The sequence below is a fragment of the Daphnia magna genome, linkage group LG9, assembly GCF_020631705.1.
Source record: "Daphnia magna isolate NIES linkage group LG9, ASM2063170v1.1, whole genome shotgun sequence".
Classification (NCBI taxonomy): Eukaryota; Metazoa; Arthropoda; class Branchiopoda; order Diplostraca; family Daphniidae; genus Daphnia; species Daphnia magna.
This window is the reverse complement of record NC_059190.1, coordinates 10,201,304-10,214,450: the sequence shown is the minus strand read 5'-3', so window position 1 is coordinate 10,214,450 and position 13,147 is coordinate 10,201,304. Positions and strand designations below refer to the sequence as shown.

Genomic DNA, 13,147 nt, shown 5'->3' with positions numbered 1-13,147 from the left:
CGCTGGTAGACATTCAAATGCACAGACCTCTCTAAATAAAAGAGGCCAAAGTGTGTTTCGTTTACCGTTGCTGATTAGGGCACATGTATGCCGATAAAAACCAGTTCACGCAGGTAAGAGTCAAATGTCTCGCCCGAAGTTCAGTGTCTTAAAATATGAGACTAACACCTTCTCGTATCGTTTACGCTTTTCTTTCTGTCATAGTTTTCTTACTTGTCATCCAGACATTACATACAATCACCAATGGATTGTTTGCCATTGACCATGGCTCTTCCATTCCAATGGTACTATATACATATCAGATTGTTCCACCTGCGTGAATAAGTAATGAAAGGGATTCTATTGAAGGAGGAAATCGAGCAGAGAATGTCCCAGAGGCTGAAACAGGTTGCTGAAACTTGTGCCAAGTACAAAATCCGTCCAGATTCAGTCAACAGCGCCGATTATGCCATTCCGCACCCGCCAGCGCCGCAGTATAGTGTCCTCTATTATCAATTGTAAGATTCCTCATTTGGGTTAATTGCTGCTTAAATAAAATGCTGAATTCTCTTTCAGTCAGAGGAAGAAAACTGTATACTGCCCAATATACAAGGCTGCATCCACTTCAATGCTGCACTGGTTATTGAGTATGAAACACATCAACGCCGAATACGAAATGAAAACCAGACATCGTCAAATCAGTGAAGTAGCTCGTCAACATTATCCCTCGATCGATTATCCCGCAGCTGCTGAGGTAATCTTTAAGTCAAATCGTATTTAACATCAAAATTCAAAATTTCCCTTCAACATTTACAGTTGCTAAAGGAGGCAAAAAAATGGATGGTGGTCCGCCATCCTTTTGAGCGAATCTTATCGGCATACCGAGACAAACTGGAGAATTCCACCATCGGTCGGGAGCACGGCACACTTCACTTTTACGAGAAATACGGCCGCAAGATTGTGGCCAAATATCGAAAAGCTACCGACAATCAGGACGAAACGAGGATTGAACCGACATTCGCGGAATTTGTTTCCTATTTAATCGACACAGATTTGACTCTTTACGCCGACGACCATTGGATTCCATATTATCTCTTTTGCACGCCTTGTCTCATTAATTACGATGTCATCATCCAATTTGAGACATTGCAAGAGGATGTGCAATTACTGCTCAATTTGATCGGAGAAAAACGTGGACCGTCGTGGAAACATTCGGCATCGGTGGGCCGATCTAAAACAGAACTAATTCGATCTTATTACGGTCAACTCAGTCGAGAAACAATTGGTAAACTGCACGATAAATACCGAATAGATTTCGAGTTGTTCGGTTACAGCATTGATGGTTACCTTTCGATTTAATCAAAAATTTATGTGGCACAATAATAGAATTTCATGTTGTTCAGGACCAATAAACATCTTTTACACAACTTCAGAAAACAATTCCACGTTCAAAGAGACAAGATTTTATTTAAATTTTTGCACGATATCCCATCTCCATCTCAAAATACTTTTTAAAAACATACTAACGCATTGTGAGGATAAACTTAAAGTCTAAAAAATGATATGACTCGATCCCGAACGAAAACGACAAAGCAAAAAAAAAAGAGGAATGTATTTGTGTCTGTGTTTTTCTCTGTGTAGAAATATTTTCTCTTACTGAAGTAGATCGACTTGTCGATTAGTCACAGACGAATGATTTGCATTATCTTGTAGATGTAAATGTTGGAAAATGTCACTCAATTGATTATTATTGTGACGGACGGGTAGTGCTGGTGACTGGGTAGTAGGAGGAGGAACTACTTGGTTGCGGAGTCCTTTACCTTGAGGTGAAAGTAATTCGCGTTCAATTGTCTCCAATATACTGTCGCTCGTATTGGTGGGTAATGTGCTACTTGCAGGTACGGCGTTGCTCGTGGCTGATGAAGCTGTGCTCGGATTTAAAAAGAAATCCAAGTCTAGCGTAACTGTAGGCTCGGCGAAACTCTCGCTCATCGACGTAGAAGAAGAATTGACACTAGGCGGCGAATTCCAACGAAACCCACCAACATTCCCTGCCTATTTACAACAAAAAAATGAAATGTAATGTCGTTTGTTTCTTTTTAAAAAGGTGTTCAAACCTGGAGAACACTGTCGATTCGAAGTGAATGAAGGAAACGTTGTTGAGCTGCTGAATGTTTCCAACTAAACGAAAGCGCCGGTGTAGAGTCCAATTGACTTACGTAAGACCACAAAGAACCACCAGGAGAATTCGACAATGGAATGGTCGATGGTTGAAGCTCTGATTCGGTGGACGAGGGGCTATTGACAGGAAAAAGGGTTGTCAACATCCTTTGGATATGAGTTTCAGGTGTAGTTGCCGCCGCGGGCAACTCGGTTGGTTGGGCTTGGATACATTCTGTGGAGGGATGGGGAGCTATTTCGAAATCATCAAATTCGTCATCTTCTGAAGTTGCCGCAACTGCCTCAGACGTCGCCTTAATTAATTGAAAGTTAAACCAATGCAGTTGAAATAAATAAAACACAAATTAATTACCGTTTGAAAATCGGTAAAGTCACCAAATTCTTCGATGTTACCGTCATCCTCGACCTGTGCGTCGATGGTCGGTTCAGTTTGAAAATCGGGAAATTCCACATGGGGTATCGTTGCCACATTTTTATGGAAAACGAATTCATCATCTTCTTCTTCTTGTATTAACTCTTCTGCTACCTTCACATCTTCTGATAACTTTGGCTTGTCTTCATCGAAGCCAACTGTAACCGAAAGGGGATCGACTTTTTCAAGAGGTTCGTCCCAGCTGATTTGAGGCGCTTCCACCACATCAGTAATGGCGGCAAAATGAGGTTGTTGCTCTTCCTCCTGCTGATCGAAATAATCGAAACTATTCACCGGATTCGGAACGCCAGGAGACTCCAATGAAAAAGATGGAACTGCATCTAAACTGAAAAGATCCTCTACAGCAGATGCATTAACTGAGGCAACTGATGATGCCTGTGTAAAATCACCGAATTCATCATCTGTCTTGGAGTCCGGAACGTGTTCCAGTGATTGTAGAGTGGAGGGTAAATCTAACGAGACCTCCCCCAACGCTGAAAAGATTTCTTCAACAATGGGTTGAGGTATCTGCTGACTGAGTGGGAAGATGCTGTTTACTTCCAGAGATGGGCATACTGGTTCTGCGCTTGTAAAGTTTGTGAATTCTTCTTCATCATCCACTGCTTTTTCTTCTTCTTTCTGACTGTTCCATGTTAACTGGGACACTCCGGTTAAATCTTCATCAAGATCTATGTCGTAATTGGGTTGGCATTTTTTACCACTATTTTTCTTGTGGAAGGCTAACACTACTGTCAGGTGTAACAGGCACAACCATTGATAATTCAAAAGTATGGTCCACGCTTGGACCACAAAAATCACCAAATTCATCATCATTGTCACTATCAGGAATCGGATTGAAAAAGACACTATTGGATGGTATCTTGTTGAGGGGATGGACCTGAACAGGCAATGAAACCTGAAACCCAGCTTCCCCATTGCAACTTCCTATAAAAAAAAAGGGAATGCTAAACTCTCATGAAAATGTTTTTAGGGTGTAAAGTGTTATACCAATTGCAGGAAATGTGACAGCACTTGTGAAATCACCAAATTCATCATCTTCATTACTAATATCATTGAAAGGGTTTTTTAATGGACCGGAATATGAAGGAAATGCCATGGCTAGCTAGTCAGAAAGTTATGCAAAAAAGTGAAATAACACTTTGTGATGTGAGGCTGCATTAATGGGTCACGAAACTTGCACACACACACACGTTAGGATTTAACGAAATTTTGTTAGCATAAAATAATTAAGTTTTAAAAATTAAAATTCGTCACTATCAAAGTCATCGTTTCAAAGATACTGACAAATAATTCTTCAATATCATCCAACTTTGGGACAATTTTGTTCGACTTTCCACAACAGACGACCGTAAAGGAAATCAGCTGACAGATGTTGGCCTCATTATTTCATGTAACCTTTATTACTTATTTAAACTTTAAAATTATTGGTTCTTAAACTCGTCAATTTAGCATAATTAAAAATTAAAAAATTAAATTTTAATACATATACGATTTTTTTAAAATTTGACCACAAAAGATAAGGTCTACTTGCTTTAACGTCAGGTAGCCCTCTGACGTCGGAATGCGTTCAAAGTTTTGTTTTGTTCACCTCCGGCAGGGGTTTCAACTGAAAACCCCATCAAGTGTGTATGTGTTTTAATTCACCCGTTTCACAGTTTATCAGATTACAAGGGAAATGTTAACGAAGAAAAAAGATCCAAAAACCTGGAATTCCAATGGAACAACGACAGGGAAATACTTGAAGAAAGAGGCGCCTTCGGATGTACCAAGTAAAAATAACCATTCCACCTAATGCAAACGTGTTGGTCTATTTAAACTAACTAGCAACAAATTTTTAATAGTCATAAATGTCTGGACCTCGACGAGAACTGTTGACGCTTTGAAAAGCAAGTCCCAGGCAGCCAAAAAGCTGAGTGGTTCAACTCAAAGCCTGGAAGTCGTGTCCAATATTAAACATGGTGGTAAACAGCAAATTCAGGCTGGCTACGAAGGGAGATACATTCCTGCAAGTGAAGTAAAAGCTGAGCAGCAGCAGCAGCAGCAGCAAAGTCATTTGGTAGGTAGATTTGAAATTGGTATGTTTGTACTATGGTGATTTGTCATTTGGCATGTTTGCTTGCATTGGCACTTAGCTTGAGTGAATGTTCAAATCCTTGTTTGTGTTGCACGGCTTTTGCCCTCCAATTAGTCTGTCTCCTGTGATGAGGCCTATGCTGATTACGCCGAGGTATCAGAGAGTGATTCACTCTCACTGGCAAGAGGTCTGGGCCTTGAAGGGCATGTTCTGACGAAACCAGGGTCTGAGCCGTTTCCACCTGTTGCCAACTCTCCTTTATGCCACCAAAATCCCCAGGCCAATCCACTGAAACTTGTTCTGGTTGACCCCGACTCCCAGGTATGGCCTTCCTGATTTAGCTTTTTGTTTATTTGTCTTGTCTGCTGGTGCACTTATTTCTCTCTCCTTGGTGTGGCTGGCAAATGAATGAATCTCACATTTCTTTGTTTTCTTCAACAAAACAAGCTAAAAAGTTTTCTTATTTTGACAACTTACAGCTAAGCTCCATGCAGGCAGCTGAACAACAACAACAGCAACACATTTATCCGCTTTACCTGTCGGCTTCGGCACGTGAACAGCAACAGCAATTGTTGGTGTTGCAACAACAGTTGGCCCAATTGAGGCTTAGTGTCCAGCAACATCAACAACAGCAACAACTTCACCAACAACACTCACCCACCTATGCCAACATCCCGCTTTTACTTTCTAGTAGCGTCAGCGCATCGCAGTCGTCTCTGGCCAGTAACAGCAGCTCCCAACAGCAGCAGGAAAATCCTGTTTATCAGAACCTAAGTAAATCGACGAATGCAGGAGCAACAGGTGCAGCAGCGGCACCACCGACGTCGACCAACACGAGTCAAGATAGTGGCTCAGAAGAATTTCCCCTGCCACCTGGTTGGTCCATAGATTACACCTTGCGTGGACGAAAGTACTACATCGATCATAACACGCAGACGACGCATTGGTCTCATCCGCTGGAGAAAGAAGGCTTACCCACTGGTACTCATTCTAAATTTTATTCTTCTTGGAATTCTAACTGTCTGAATTCTAATTTCTAGGTTGGGAACGAGTTGAATCGAGTGAATTTGGCATTTATTACGTGAATCACACGACTCGCCACGCTCAGTATGAACATCCTTGTGCTCCTCGTTACATCACGTCGGGGTCCTCGTCTTTGGCTGATGCGCAGATGCGGCCGTCAAGACCGATGCCTCCAGCCCCACGTCACACTGAATTTCACGCACCCCCACAAGTGTTGGTGCCAGCCAATCCGTACCTTTACGAAGAGATACCATACTGGCTCCAGTTCTATTCTCGTGCGGCACCTGAACACGATCACAAGTTGCGTTGGGAGCTGTTCCGGCTGCCGGAACTCGATTGCTACGACAATGTTCTCAAACGGTTGTACAAACAAGAGCTGGAGACGATTGTCATGAATTACGAAGCTTACCGATCCGCAATGGCACGTGAACTTGAACGGAGAAGAGCTGAAGGTCACAGCAGACATTTCCCTGGGCATCAACGCCAACAACAACCACAACAAGCTGGGATGTTGCACCAAGTGCCACAACAGCAGCCGTCTAGAAGTCATCTGAAAGAAAAAGCTTTGGCTGGAGACCTTGAAACTAAAGTTTAAACGAAATAAAATATATTTTTACAGTGTCGTTGATGTCTTTCGTGGTTCAATAAATAAATTCTGAAGTAGGATTAATAGTTGAATTTGATACTATAACGATCTTTTTGTCGAAATATTAAAAGAATCTTTGTAGCTGTAACGCAGACCATTAAAATAATGTTTATAACTATTTTATAGTTCGAGCGTTAGCCGTTTAACTTTCGTCATGACCGTCTGCAACACGAGTTATCTAAAGGAACAAAGCAGCCGAAATGGTTTTTAAAGGCCTGAAAAATTACTGGGTGAATGTTGTACCTTAAATGTTGGCAATATATGCATGTAAAAATTTTAAATTCATTCATATAATTTAACATGTGCGAACCTATTTGGTGGTACAGCAGCGATGTAATCCAAACCCACAGGCCTCCACGAAGCTCAGTGCCCACGTTGTAAAATGCATTACCGATTCCATTAAATAGCAGTATATCATCAGGCGTCGTTTAAAGGAAAGACTTGTCATTTTTGGTAGTGGCACTCAAATTCTCTCACTTGTGTTGGAGGTTTCGAAAGTGATTTCTCCGGATGGGCGGTTTTCTCCTGTGCTGGTGCGATCCCTTGCCTCCGTTATTACTAAAATAGAAAAAAAGAATAATTAACACAAAATGTACAATTGTAAAATAAGAAATCAATGGAAATGCAATTAGATGAGTAACGAAAAAATACAAGAGAAAAAATTACATGGGTTATATATTCTTTGTTTGAGAATCTTTATTGACATAACAAGTCTTAATGCGTAAAACAATTTCAACTCGGTGAATTTAAGCGAGCGGATCTAACATTTACAAATTCAACATTCCCGCGTGCAAAAACCGTAAGGGCGGATATCTTCTTCACTCGGAGAGATCCAATACTCACCGACTCCAGTTTCAGCTTTGTCGATTTTAACCAAAGTCTTGGGATTGGTACGATTTTGAATAACGACCCTGTAGATTTTCCCATCTGATTGCTTTCTTGTTTCGGCATATAATAAGGCAACGTTTATGTCAGGAGTCGAATAAATGCCGTAACCATGTTTGAAACGTTTGCATTTGCTCAATCTGTATCCTTCCTCGGCTATGGACAGTCCATTGTTGTACGAAGTTCCGTGATAGGAGACGGGCCATTCTTTCTCGGCAGACGAGTACTGATCTGGACGTTTGCTTTTCCCCAACAGCCAAATGTCATCGTTGTACTTGCCATGAACTTTCAATGCGTAACGTCTCCATCCACATGGACGAATGTAGGCCAAGCCTCCTCTGTTGTAACTTGTTTTATCGGTGATGGAAGTGAAATCAAAATGGAACCGCTCGTCTAATAGAACGGTGGGAGACAACATGATACCAGGTCCTCCTCCACGAAGAACCAGAATCATAAACAAAATGCTACCTTCTTGAACCCCAACATCTTCTAGTATATCTTCATTTTTCATTTTTCTGCTTTGAAAAATGAGAGCTTGCTTGTTTACTGAAATACCTTCCAGATTCTCTATTATTTCCTTCAGCTTTTGTACGCTTGCTGTAGGCTTTATCTTGATTTTTATTATTTTACCAGTTAAGGTTTTCACTGTCAGATGAATCCCTTCCAAAGATTCCAGATCCACTTGACTGAGTTCTTGGCCTTTGTTTAGTTTCTGCATTTTGTGGCAGCCTTTCAGCAGCAATCTGTGAAGGTCTTTTACATCAATGCCATAAGAACTGTCCTCATTTTTTGACAACACCAAGTTTGGGTAAGACATTCTTTGAAGAATTGAACTTAAAATTTCGAGTCCCATCTGGTTGTTCATTTTGCGACTCTTTTTTTAAAATCTGGAAATGATTGAAAGTAAACCATGTATATAAAAAGTAATTGAGGTATAAACAAGTAAAAGCAAGAAATGAACTCATGTCCAAGAATATAAGAGGGCAATGAAGAACATTTAGAAAGCTTTATCTACCAGAGCATTCATAAACCTATGCTGCCTTTGATAATGAAAAAACTTGCAATTTGATAATTGTTCAAAATGAATCTTTGAGTGATTACTTACGTACTTTTTCGAGTAAAGAACGGATGCAAATGTTCGTATTTAATAATAAATAAGTCTCGAGTTTATGAGAAAACACTAGAAATTTAAATATATAGTTCTGTAAAGACCAGCACATGTGGTGACGTGTGACGAGGTCCTCCGATATTCAAATATGAACTTGGGCGACTACGTTAAACACGTTGTCATTTCCTCCTTCATAAAACAAAATCTACCTAAATTTAGATTTTGATTTTGTAAGACGTAAAATGCCGGTACTTTTTTGTAATAAAAAAAAAAAGGACTTTTACTTTATTTCTTCAAATTAGGGTACAATAAAAATGATAATGCTGTACGAGTGAAAAGCAAACTTGTAACCTCCGAACAGAACACGTGACTAGCTCAGAAGGATGAAAATGGAGAACGATTCTCGTTGGTAAGTCAAGAGTTTCAACAATTCACAGGTATTAAAATGAGATTCTGAGTTGGAATTACATTAACGTGAGAGGAATGTACACAGACATGTTGAAGAATAACCAAAAGGGCAAGAAAAGAATGTTTAACTGGGCTACCTTCACGATTTTTGTAAAAGTTTGGGTAAAAAACTATATATACAATATTATAAAATAACTAATTGCTAACTGATGTAACTTAATGTCTAAAATCTAGCCATGATGACTGCAGAAAGATGAAGAGGCAAGAACTACACCATAAAGAAAAGCTACTGGCCATGCAGTTGAAGTAACATAAATTGCATTTGAGGATAGATGGCTCCCGTGATACATCAACATTGGTCGTGATTTGGCACCGACCCCCGGCTCGGGACTGAGCGTTAACGCTGTCGAGCTCCAGTAAACAGAGCCAACGGCTGCCGTACAATTGAAAGTAATTACGGCATCCATTTCTTGGTGATTATCATTAGACGACGCTATCATCCATTTCCATCTGAGTCCCAGTATAGACGTTTCCAATAACGTGCTAGAATTACTTGCCTCGTCGTCAATAAATGGGGCATATTCAATCATGTGCTCCCCCTTCAGCTATTACACATAAATTTCAACAAAGAATTATTATTATAAATATATTTTATGTTGATTTTTATAGTTGCAGACCTTGAAACCATTGACGTACCAATGCAGTTCGGCTGCTGGTTTGGAACGACTCGACGTGCAATTGATTTGAATTTCATCATTACCACGAGTGATGGATTGCCGTGAATAATGCAAATGATACGATCGATGATGATTATCATCACTTTTCAATATTCTGTAAGCAGAATTGCCGAGTGTCACATTGGAATCGAATGAGAAAAATCCCTTGGTGTTGATCCGAGGTCCGAATTCTGGTAAAGCTTCAAAAATTAAAACATTAAGTTAATTTTCTTAAATGCATTTTTAAACATTGCGTAGGAAATACGTGAACGGATCACTTCTATGTCGGTTATATATTTCCTTTCTTGTAAAAAGATTAGGAAAACAACAAACAAAAAAGTCGATACCGAAAGAAAAGTTGGGCACTGCAGACGAGACGGATGACAATAGGATGGATAATTGAGTTGTGTTGGGTAAGTATAACTCTCCGGCCGCAGGGCTACTACTGGTAGGCTACAACCGCCATGTAACATCATTACAATGCACACCGATAAAAGAATAATCATGTAACACATGTTTATTGTAGCTCAAAACAAAGAATTTGTCGAGTTTTTAGCCGCATCAAATCTACTTGACATTCCTGTAGCCTCTCTTGTACTCCATGTCCGCAGGCTCTTTTTTTTTTTCACTCTGCCGTGAGTTGTGTATTACGTATCGAGATAAAGGAGCTCGCCCCACTCGACAGTGTAGACATACGCCAATTATTTCACATAATATCTTATTATTTATCTTTCTTAGAGACATAGAGACATCCAACTATTACATCAAACGGATGTTTCGCTTAAAATGGAACGAGATGGAAATAGAGCAAAAAGCCTTTTGTGCAAGTCACATAAACTGTGACGAATCCCCTTGGCTCGGTTGATGGATTTGCCTTAAAAGGGGATCATCTCTGTCTTCCGTCTCTATTATTAATTATATATACCTCCCCTTTTTCACAGTTGAACAAATGTCCTTTCAACGACAAATCGACTCGTGACGTCATATCAGTTGGTAGCCAGACGCAAATGTTTCCGGACGACTAATTGTCAATCCTTTATAGCAAAACATCCGTGTAGAGGGTGCAGACATGGGCATCACTTAATCCATAACCGTACGACGTCTATTTACAGAATGAAATGGCCGTAGTGTATAATATTTGGTTAACCTTAGAGTAATGTCAACAACAAACTCGATGCTGTTCACTGTATAAACACGTGATTATTCATTTAATAATGTGAAATATTCTTACCGACAACATTCATTTCGACGGTGTTGAAGGACGTCTGGAAAGATGGGGCATCAACTGATACTTCGCATTTGTAACGCCCTGCAAATGATACTGTGATCTTAGGCTATCTTTACTTTTGACATTCATTCAACGTACCTGCTGATGCTATAGTTAAGTGGATCAGAGTGACTTGAAACTGGTCCGATTGACTTTTCTGCATCAAAAGAAAATGAATAACACTGAACGGGGAAAATTCTTTATGTAGCCATTTATGGTTTACATTCAAAAATTGGAATTTGATTGAAAATGATTTTTTTACAGACATATGGAATAAAGATATGTTACTCAAACAAGCGTTAACTGTGAACACACATAAATCAGCAACTGCATTAAATATTTTAAAAACTACTCCTACTAATGGTCGTCACGTGTTTAAACCTATTAATCTATGCCCCTACAAAAATGACTCATCTTCTTTACAACCGTATCCCCCCTTTTCATAAGGGCATTTCGCTCTTTGTGTTCCAATGAATAGAGAATCCCTTAGTTGCGGAATTATTTCAAAAGAATTATCTAAAATGCCCTTAAAACTGGCACTATTTAATTGATTTTAAAATACACCAAACGAATAAACTTACGTCCACTTTGACGCCTTCCACGGGAAACACTTGCATCGGTGGCTGGTCACGTTGAACGTAACGGAAAAATTCACGCCCACCTTTATACCTTTCAATAGTGAGCTTCTATTAGAAATTCCCTTTTCGACACATCCTTAGCATTAGCAAAAAAAAATAGTAACTCACCATTTAATGGAGTAAAGCGTATCTCCTTCGAGGTCGTAGTGACAAGCAAGTCGAGCTGTTTGTCCCGTCAATTTCAATGGCGGAATAGACACTTGAAGCAACTTGAGTCCATCCACAGCCGAGACTGGACATCAATAGAAGGTGCAAACAAGAAAATAACAATATACTTGATAAAATACTATTGTCATCGTTTATTCAAAGTGTCTGCACGACTTAAACTTTGAAGATCCCTTTCTTTTCGTACTTGTCGGCTATTATTACCCTGCAATTTGAAGTGAAGCGTGTACTACTAACAAAAGATGTAAGGGAAAAAGAACCTTATTCCATTTGATTTCCAGCACACCCCACACACAAAAAAGGGCCAACAAGAAAAGATTCCGCGGACCGACCTAAATATCTTGATTTATTCATATGAAAAAAATCGATTGCGCACTTTACAGCAATATCCCATATGGAGAAGTGAATAATTGATGTATTGCTAGCCTTGGTATCTTTACAGTCTTGATATGGCCGAAAAGAATAAAAAGATTTGCATATGCGCTATCAAAGAAAGCAGACGATATTTGTGATCTCCGCATCTATTGCAAATTGTGGAAACGGGAATGTGTAAAGATGTGTCAGCTCTTCTTATTGGACATAAAAAACATTCAAACTTTTTTCTTAAAAAACAAAATTGAATTTCCGTTTTTCAATTACGAGTTTTTTAAATTGTTTCTCATCACGTCGACTTTTGGCGGGAAATCCACGTCCTTACAGTGGAACATAAAAGAAAGACAATCAAGCCACAAAAAAAGGGAACCTCAACGTGATTATCTATAGGTCTACGCTGGGGGGGAGCTTGGATAATCAGAGGGAAAAGAAACAACAAAAGAAGAACTGTGTCTCATTTTGCCATCTATTCTTCTCTTCATCAACCAACAATGAGACCTTGATGAACTTGCATTGCCAATCATTTACTAATGTTTCCCTACAGTTAACTTGATTACGTTTTTGAGATTCGAATACGTCACGATATTCGAGAATAACAGATAAACTATCAAAAACGTTTAGGTAATAAAATAGAACTTACAGTTGATGACAATCAAAATTAAATTGATGCCAATTAGACGCCAACACAAACAATCAGTCCAGTACATTTGATACATGTCAATGTTTCTTTCAAATCAGGTTTCAATAGTTGTAATTATTTGCACTAGGAAAAACAAGATTTAAAAAAAGACATGCGAGTGCTACAACATCAGGAACACGACTGATGGCGTTGTCCTTCGTCCCGCCAAACTCACAGCTACACCACGTCTGCGTATGCTGTATGCATTTGTACACACCCGAGGCTGTAAGCATTTCTCTGTGTATGTTTTTGTGCTTCTTTTATCATGCTTCTCTATTACTATACACCATCTTTTTTTACGATTGGCGCCAAAAAGAAATCTTCAACTTCTTTTGTTTTTAGCCATCCCTGTTCAGCTTTAGTGGCGACTTGGCGAGGGGAAAAGAATGGTGAAAAAAATACCTACGATTATTTTACTTCGTATTAACACAGCAACGGAAACTTGATGCCAATTAAATTAGCAATTTTTTTTTAATAAGCCGAAATTTGGCAAGGTGGAATGGGATCCGGTTTTGGCTCGTCATGGCAAAGACCAATAGACCATACCACTAGAGGGCAGATGAATAGCTCGAG

The 13,147-nt window shown here is 39.5% G+C and overlaps 5 protein-coding genes and 1 long non-coding RNA gene across 12 annotated transcripts; 3 read left to right on the top strand and 3 right to left on the bottom strand.

Annotated features, from left to right (window-relative positions):
- Positions 1 to 36: 36 nt before the first annotated feature.
- On the top strand, positions 37 to 1,406 carry LOC116930154 (carbohydrate sulfotransferase 11). Of its 3 annotated transcripts, none has more exons than XM_032937539.2 (5): positions 37 to 113; positions 205 to 284; positions 349 to 497; positions 556 to 733; positions 796 to 1,406. In XM_032937539.2, the coding sequence occupies exons 2-5, from the start codon at positions 282 to 284 to the stop codon at positions 1,336 to 1,338; spliced, it is 873 nt and encodes a 290-aa protein (XP_032793430.1). In that variant the 5' UTR covers positions 37 to 113; positions 205 to 281; the 3' UTR covers positions 1,339 to 1,406. The 3 variants fall into 3 exon arrangements, with proteins under 3 accessions (XP_032793430.1, XP_032793431.1, XP_032793429.1); XM_032937540.2 differs by having other exon boundaries at positions 63 to 113; positions 199 to 284; XM_032937538.2 differs by lacking the exon at positions 37 to 113 and having other exon boundaries at positions 120 to 284.
- Positions 1,407 to 1,426: 20 nt separating this feature from the next.
- On the bottom strand, positions 1,427 to 4,013 carry LOC116930146. The gene is given in 5 exon segments (XM_032937527.2): positions 1,427 to 2,034; positions 2,097 to 2,453; positions 2,513 to 3,298; positions 3,300 to 3,517; positions 3,581 to 4,013. Coding segments are annotated over 5 exon segments (1,872 nt in total). The 5' UTR covers positions 3,690 to 4,013; the 3' UTR covers positions 1,427 to 1,632.
- A 127-nt stretch (positions 4,014 to 4,140) lies between these two features.
- Positions 4,141 to 6,356, top strand: LOC116930148 (scaffold protein salvador). 2 transcript variants are annotated; one of them, XM_032937530.2, is made up of 5 exons: positions 4,141 to 4,362; positions 4,435 to 4,649; positions 4,782 to 4,988; positions 5,147 to 5,648; positions 5,708 to 6,356. In XM_032937530.2, the coding sequence occupies exons 1-5, from the start codon at positions 4,269 to 4,271 to the stop codon at positions 6,283 to 6,285; spliced, it is 1,596 nt and encodes a 531-aa protein (XP_032793421.2). In that variant the 5' UTR covers positions 4,141 to 4,268; the 3' UTR covers positions 6,286 to 6,356. The 2 variants fall into 2 exon arrangements, with proteins under 2 accessions (XP_032793421.2, XP_045034941.1); XM_045179006.1 differs by lacking the exon at positions 4,782 to 4,988 and having other exon boundaries at positions 4,142 to 4,362.
- A 658-nt stretch (positions 6,357 to 7,014) lies between these two features.
- LOC116934049 lies at positions 7,015 to 8,477 on the bottom strand. Of its 2 annotated transcripts, none has more exons than XM_032941680.2 (2): positions 8,331 to 8,477; positions 7,015 to 8,108 (listed from the first exon to the last, which is right to left on the bottom strand). In XM_032941680.2, exon 2 carries the CDS (start codon positions 8,084 to 8,086, stop codon positions 7,112 to 7,114), a length of 975 nt encoding a protein of 324 aa, XP_032797571.2. In that variant the 5' UTR covers positions 8,087 to 8,108; positions 8,331 to 8,477; the 3' UTR covers positions 7,015 to 7,111. The 2 variants fall into 2 exon arrangements, with proteins under 2 accessions (XP_032797571.2, XP_032797572.2); XM_032941681.2 differs by having other exon boundaries at positions 8,327 to 8,468.
- On the bottom strand, positions 8,331 to 13,139 carry LOC116930153. Of its 2 annotated transcripts, XR_006651355.1 has the most exons (8): positions 12,536 to 13,139; positions 11,467 to 11,590; positions 11,302 to 11,389; positions 10,820 to 10,877; positions 10,685 to 10,762; positions 9,415 to 9,653; positions 8,614 to 9,342; positions 8,331 to 8,538 (listed from the first exon to the last, which is right to left on the bottom strand). XR_006651355.1 is itself a non-coding variant. In XM_032937537.2 (7 exons), the coding sequence occupies exons 1-7, from the start codon at positions 12,609 to 12,611 to the stop codon at positions 8,968 to 8,970; spliced, it is 1,038 nt and encodes a 345-aa protein (XP_032793428.2). In that variant the 5' UTR covers positions 12,612 to 13,139; the 3' UTR covers positions 8,594 to 8,967. The 2 variants fall into 2 exon arrangements, 1 of the variants encoding a protein (XP_032793428.2); XM_032937537.2 differs by lacking the exon at positions 8,331 to 8,538 and having other exon boundaries at positions 8,594 to 9,342.
- LOC116930174 lies at positions 8,642 to 10,160 on the top strand. Of its 2 annotated transcripts, XR_006651366.1 has the most exons (5): positions 8,642 to 8,766; positions 8,823 to 8,899; positions 8,972 to 9,187; positions 9,407 to 9,647; positions 9,712 to 10,160. It is a non-coding gene; the product is annotated as an uncharacterized LOC116930174 (long non-coding RNA). The 2 variants fall into 2 exon arrangements; XR_004398280.2 differs by lacking the exon at positions 8,642 to 8,766 and having other exon boundaries at positions 8,790 to 8,899.
- Positions 13,140 to 13,147: the final 8 nt, after the last annotated feature.

What these genes read in the sequence shown, in the direction of transcription:
- LOC116930154 (XM_032937538.2), top strand. Translation starts at nt 156, where the DNA reads ATGAGACTAACACCTTCTCGTATCGTTTACGCTTTTCTTTCTGTCATA. An exon ending in ATGGCTCTTCCATTCCAATG is followed by an intron (nt 285 to 348) that starts GTACTATATACA and finishes ATTCTATTGAAG; the next exon opens with GAGGAAATCGAGCAGAGAAT. An exon ending in AGTGTCCTCTATTATCAATT is followed by an intron (nt 498 to 555) that starts GTAAGATTCCTC and finishes ATTCTCTTTCAG; the next exon opens with TCAGAGGAAGAAAACTGTAT.
- LOC116930148 (XM_032937530.2), top strand. Translation starts at nt 4,269, where the DNA reads ATGTTAACGAAGAAAAAAGATCCAAAAACCTGGAATTCCAATGGAACA. An exon ending in GGCGCCTTCGGATGTACCAA is followed by an intron (nt 4,363 to 4,434) that starts GTAAAAATAACC and finishes AATTTTTAATAG; the next exon opens with TCATAAATGTCTGGACCTCG. An exon ending in TGGTTGACCCCGACTCCCAG is followed by an intron (nt 4,989 to 5,146) that starts GTATGGCCTTCC and finishes GACAACTTACAG; the next exon opens with CTAAGCTCCATGCAGGCAGC.
- LOC116934049 (XM_032941680.2), bottom strand. Translation starts at nt 8,086, where the DNA reads ATGAACAACCAGATGGGACTCGAAATTTTAAGTTCAATTCTTCAAAGA.
- LOC116930153 (XM_032937537.2), bottom strand. Translation starts at nt 12,611, where the DNA reads ATGTATCAAATGTACTGGACTGATTGTTTGTGTTGGCGTCTAATTGGC. An exon ending in TGGAAGGCGTCAAAGTGGAC is followed by an intron (nt 10,878 to 11,301) that starts GTAAGTTTATTC and finishes CTTTTGATGCAG; the next exon opens with AAAAGTCAATCGGACCAGTT. An exon ending in CTTAACTATAGCATCAGCAG is followed by an intron (nt 10,763 to 10,819) that starts GTACGTTGAATG and finishes TATCATTTGCAG; the next exon opens with GGCGTTACAAATGCGAAGTA.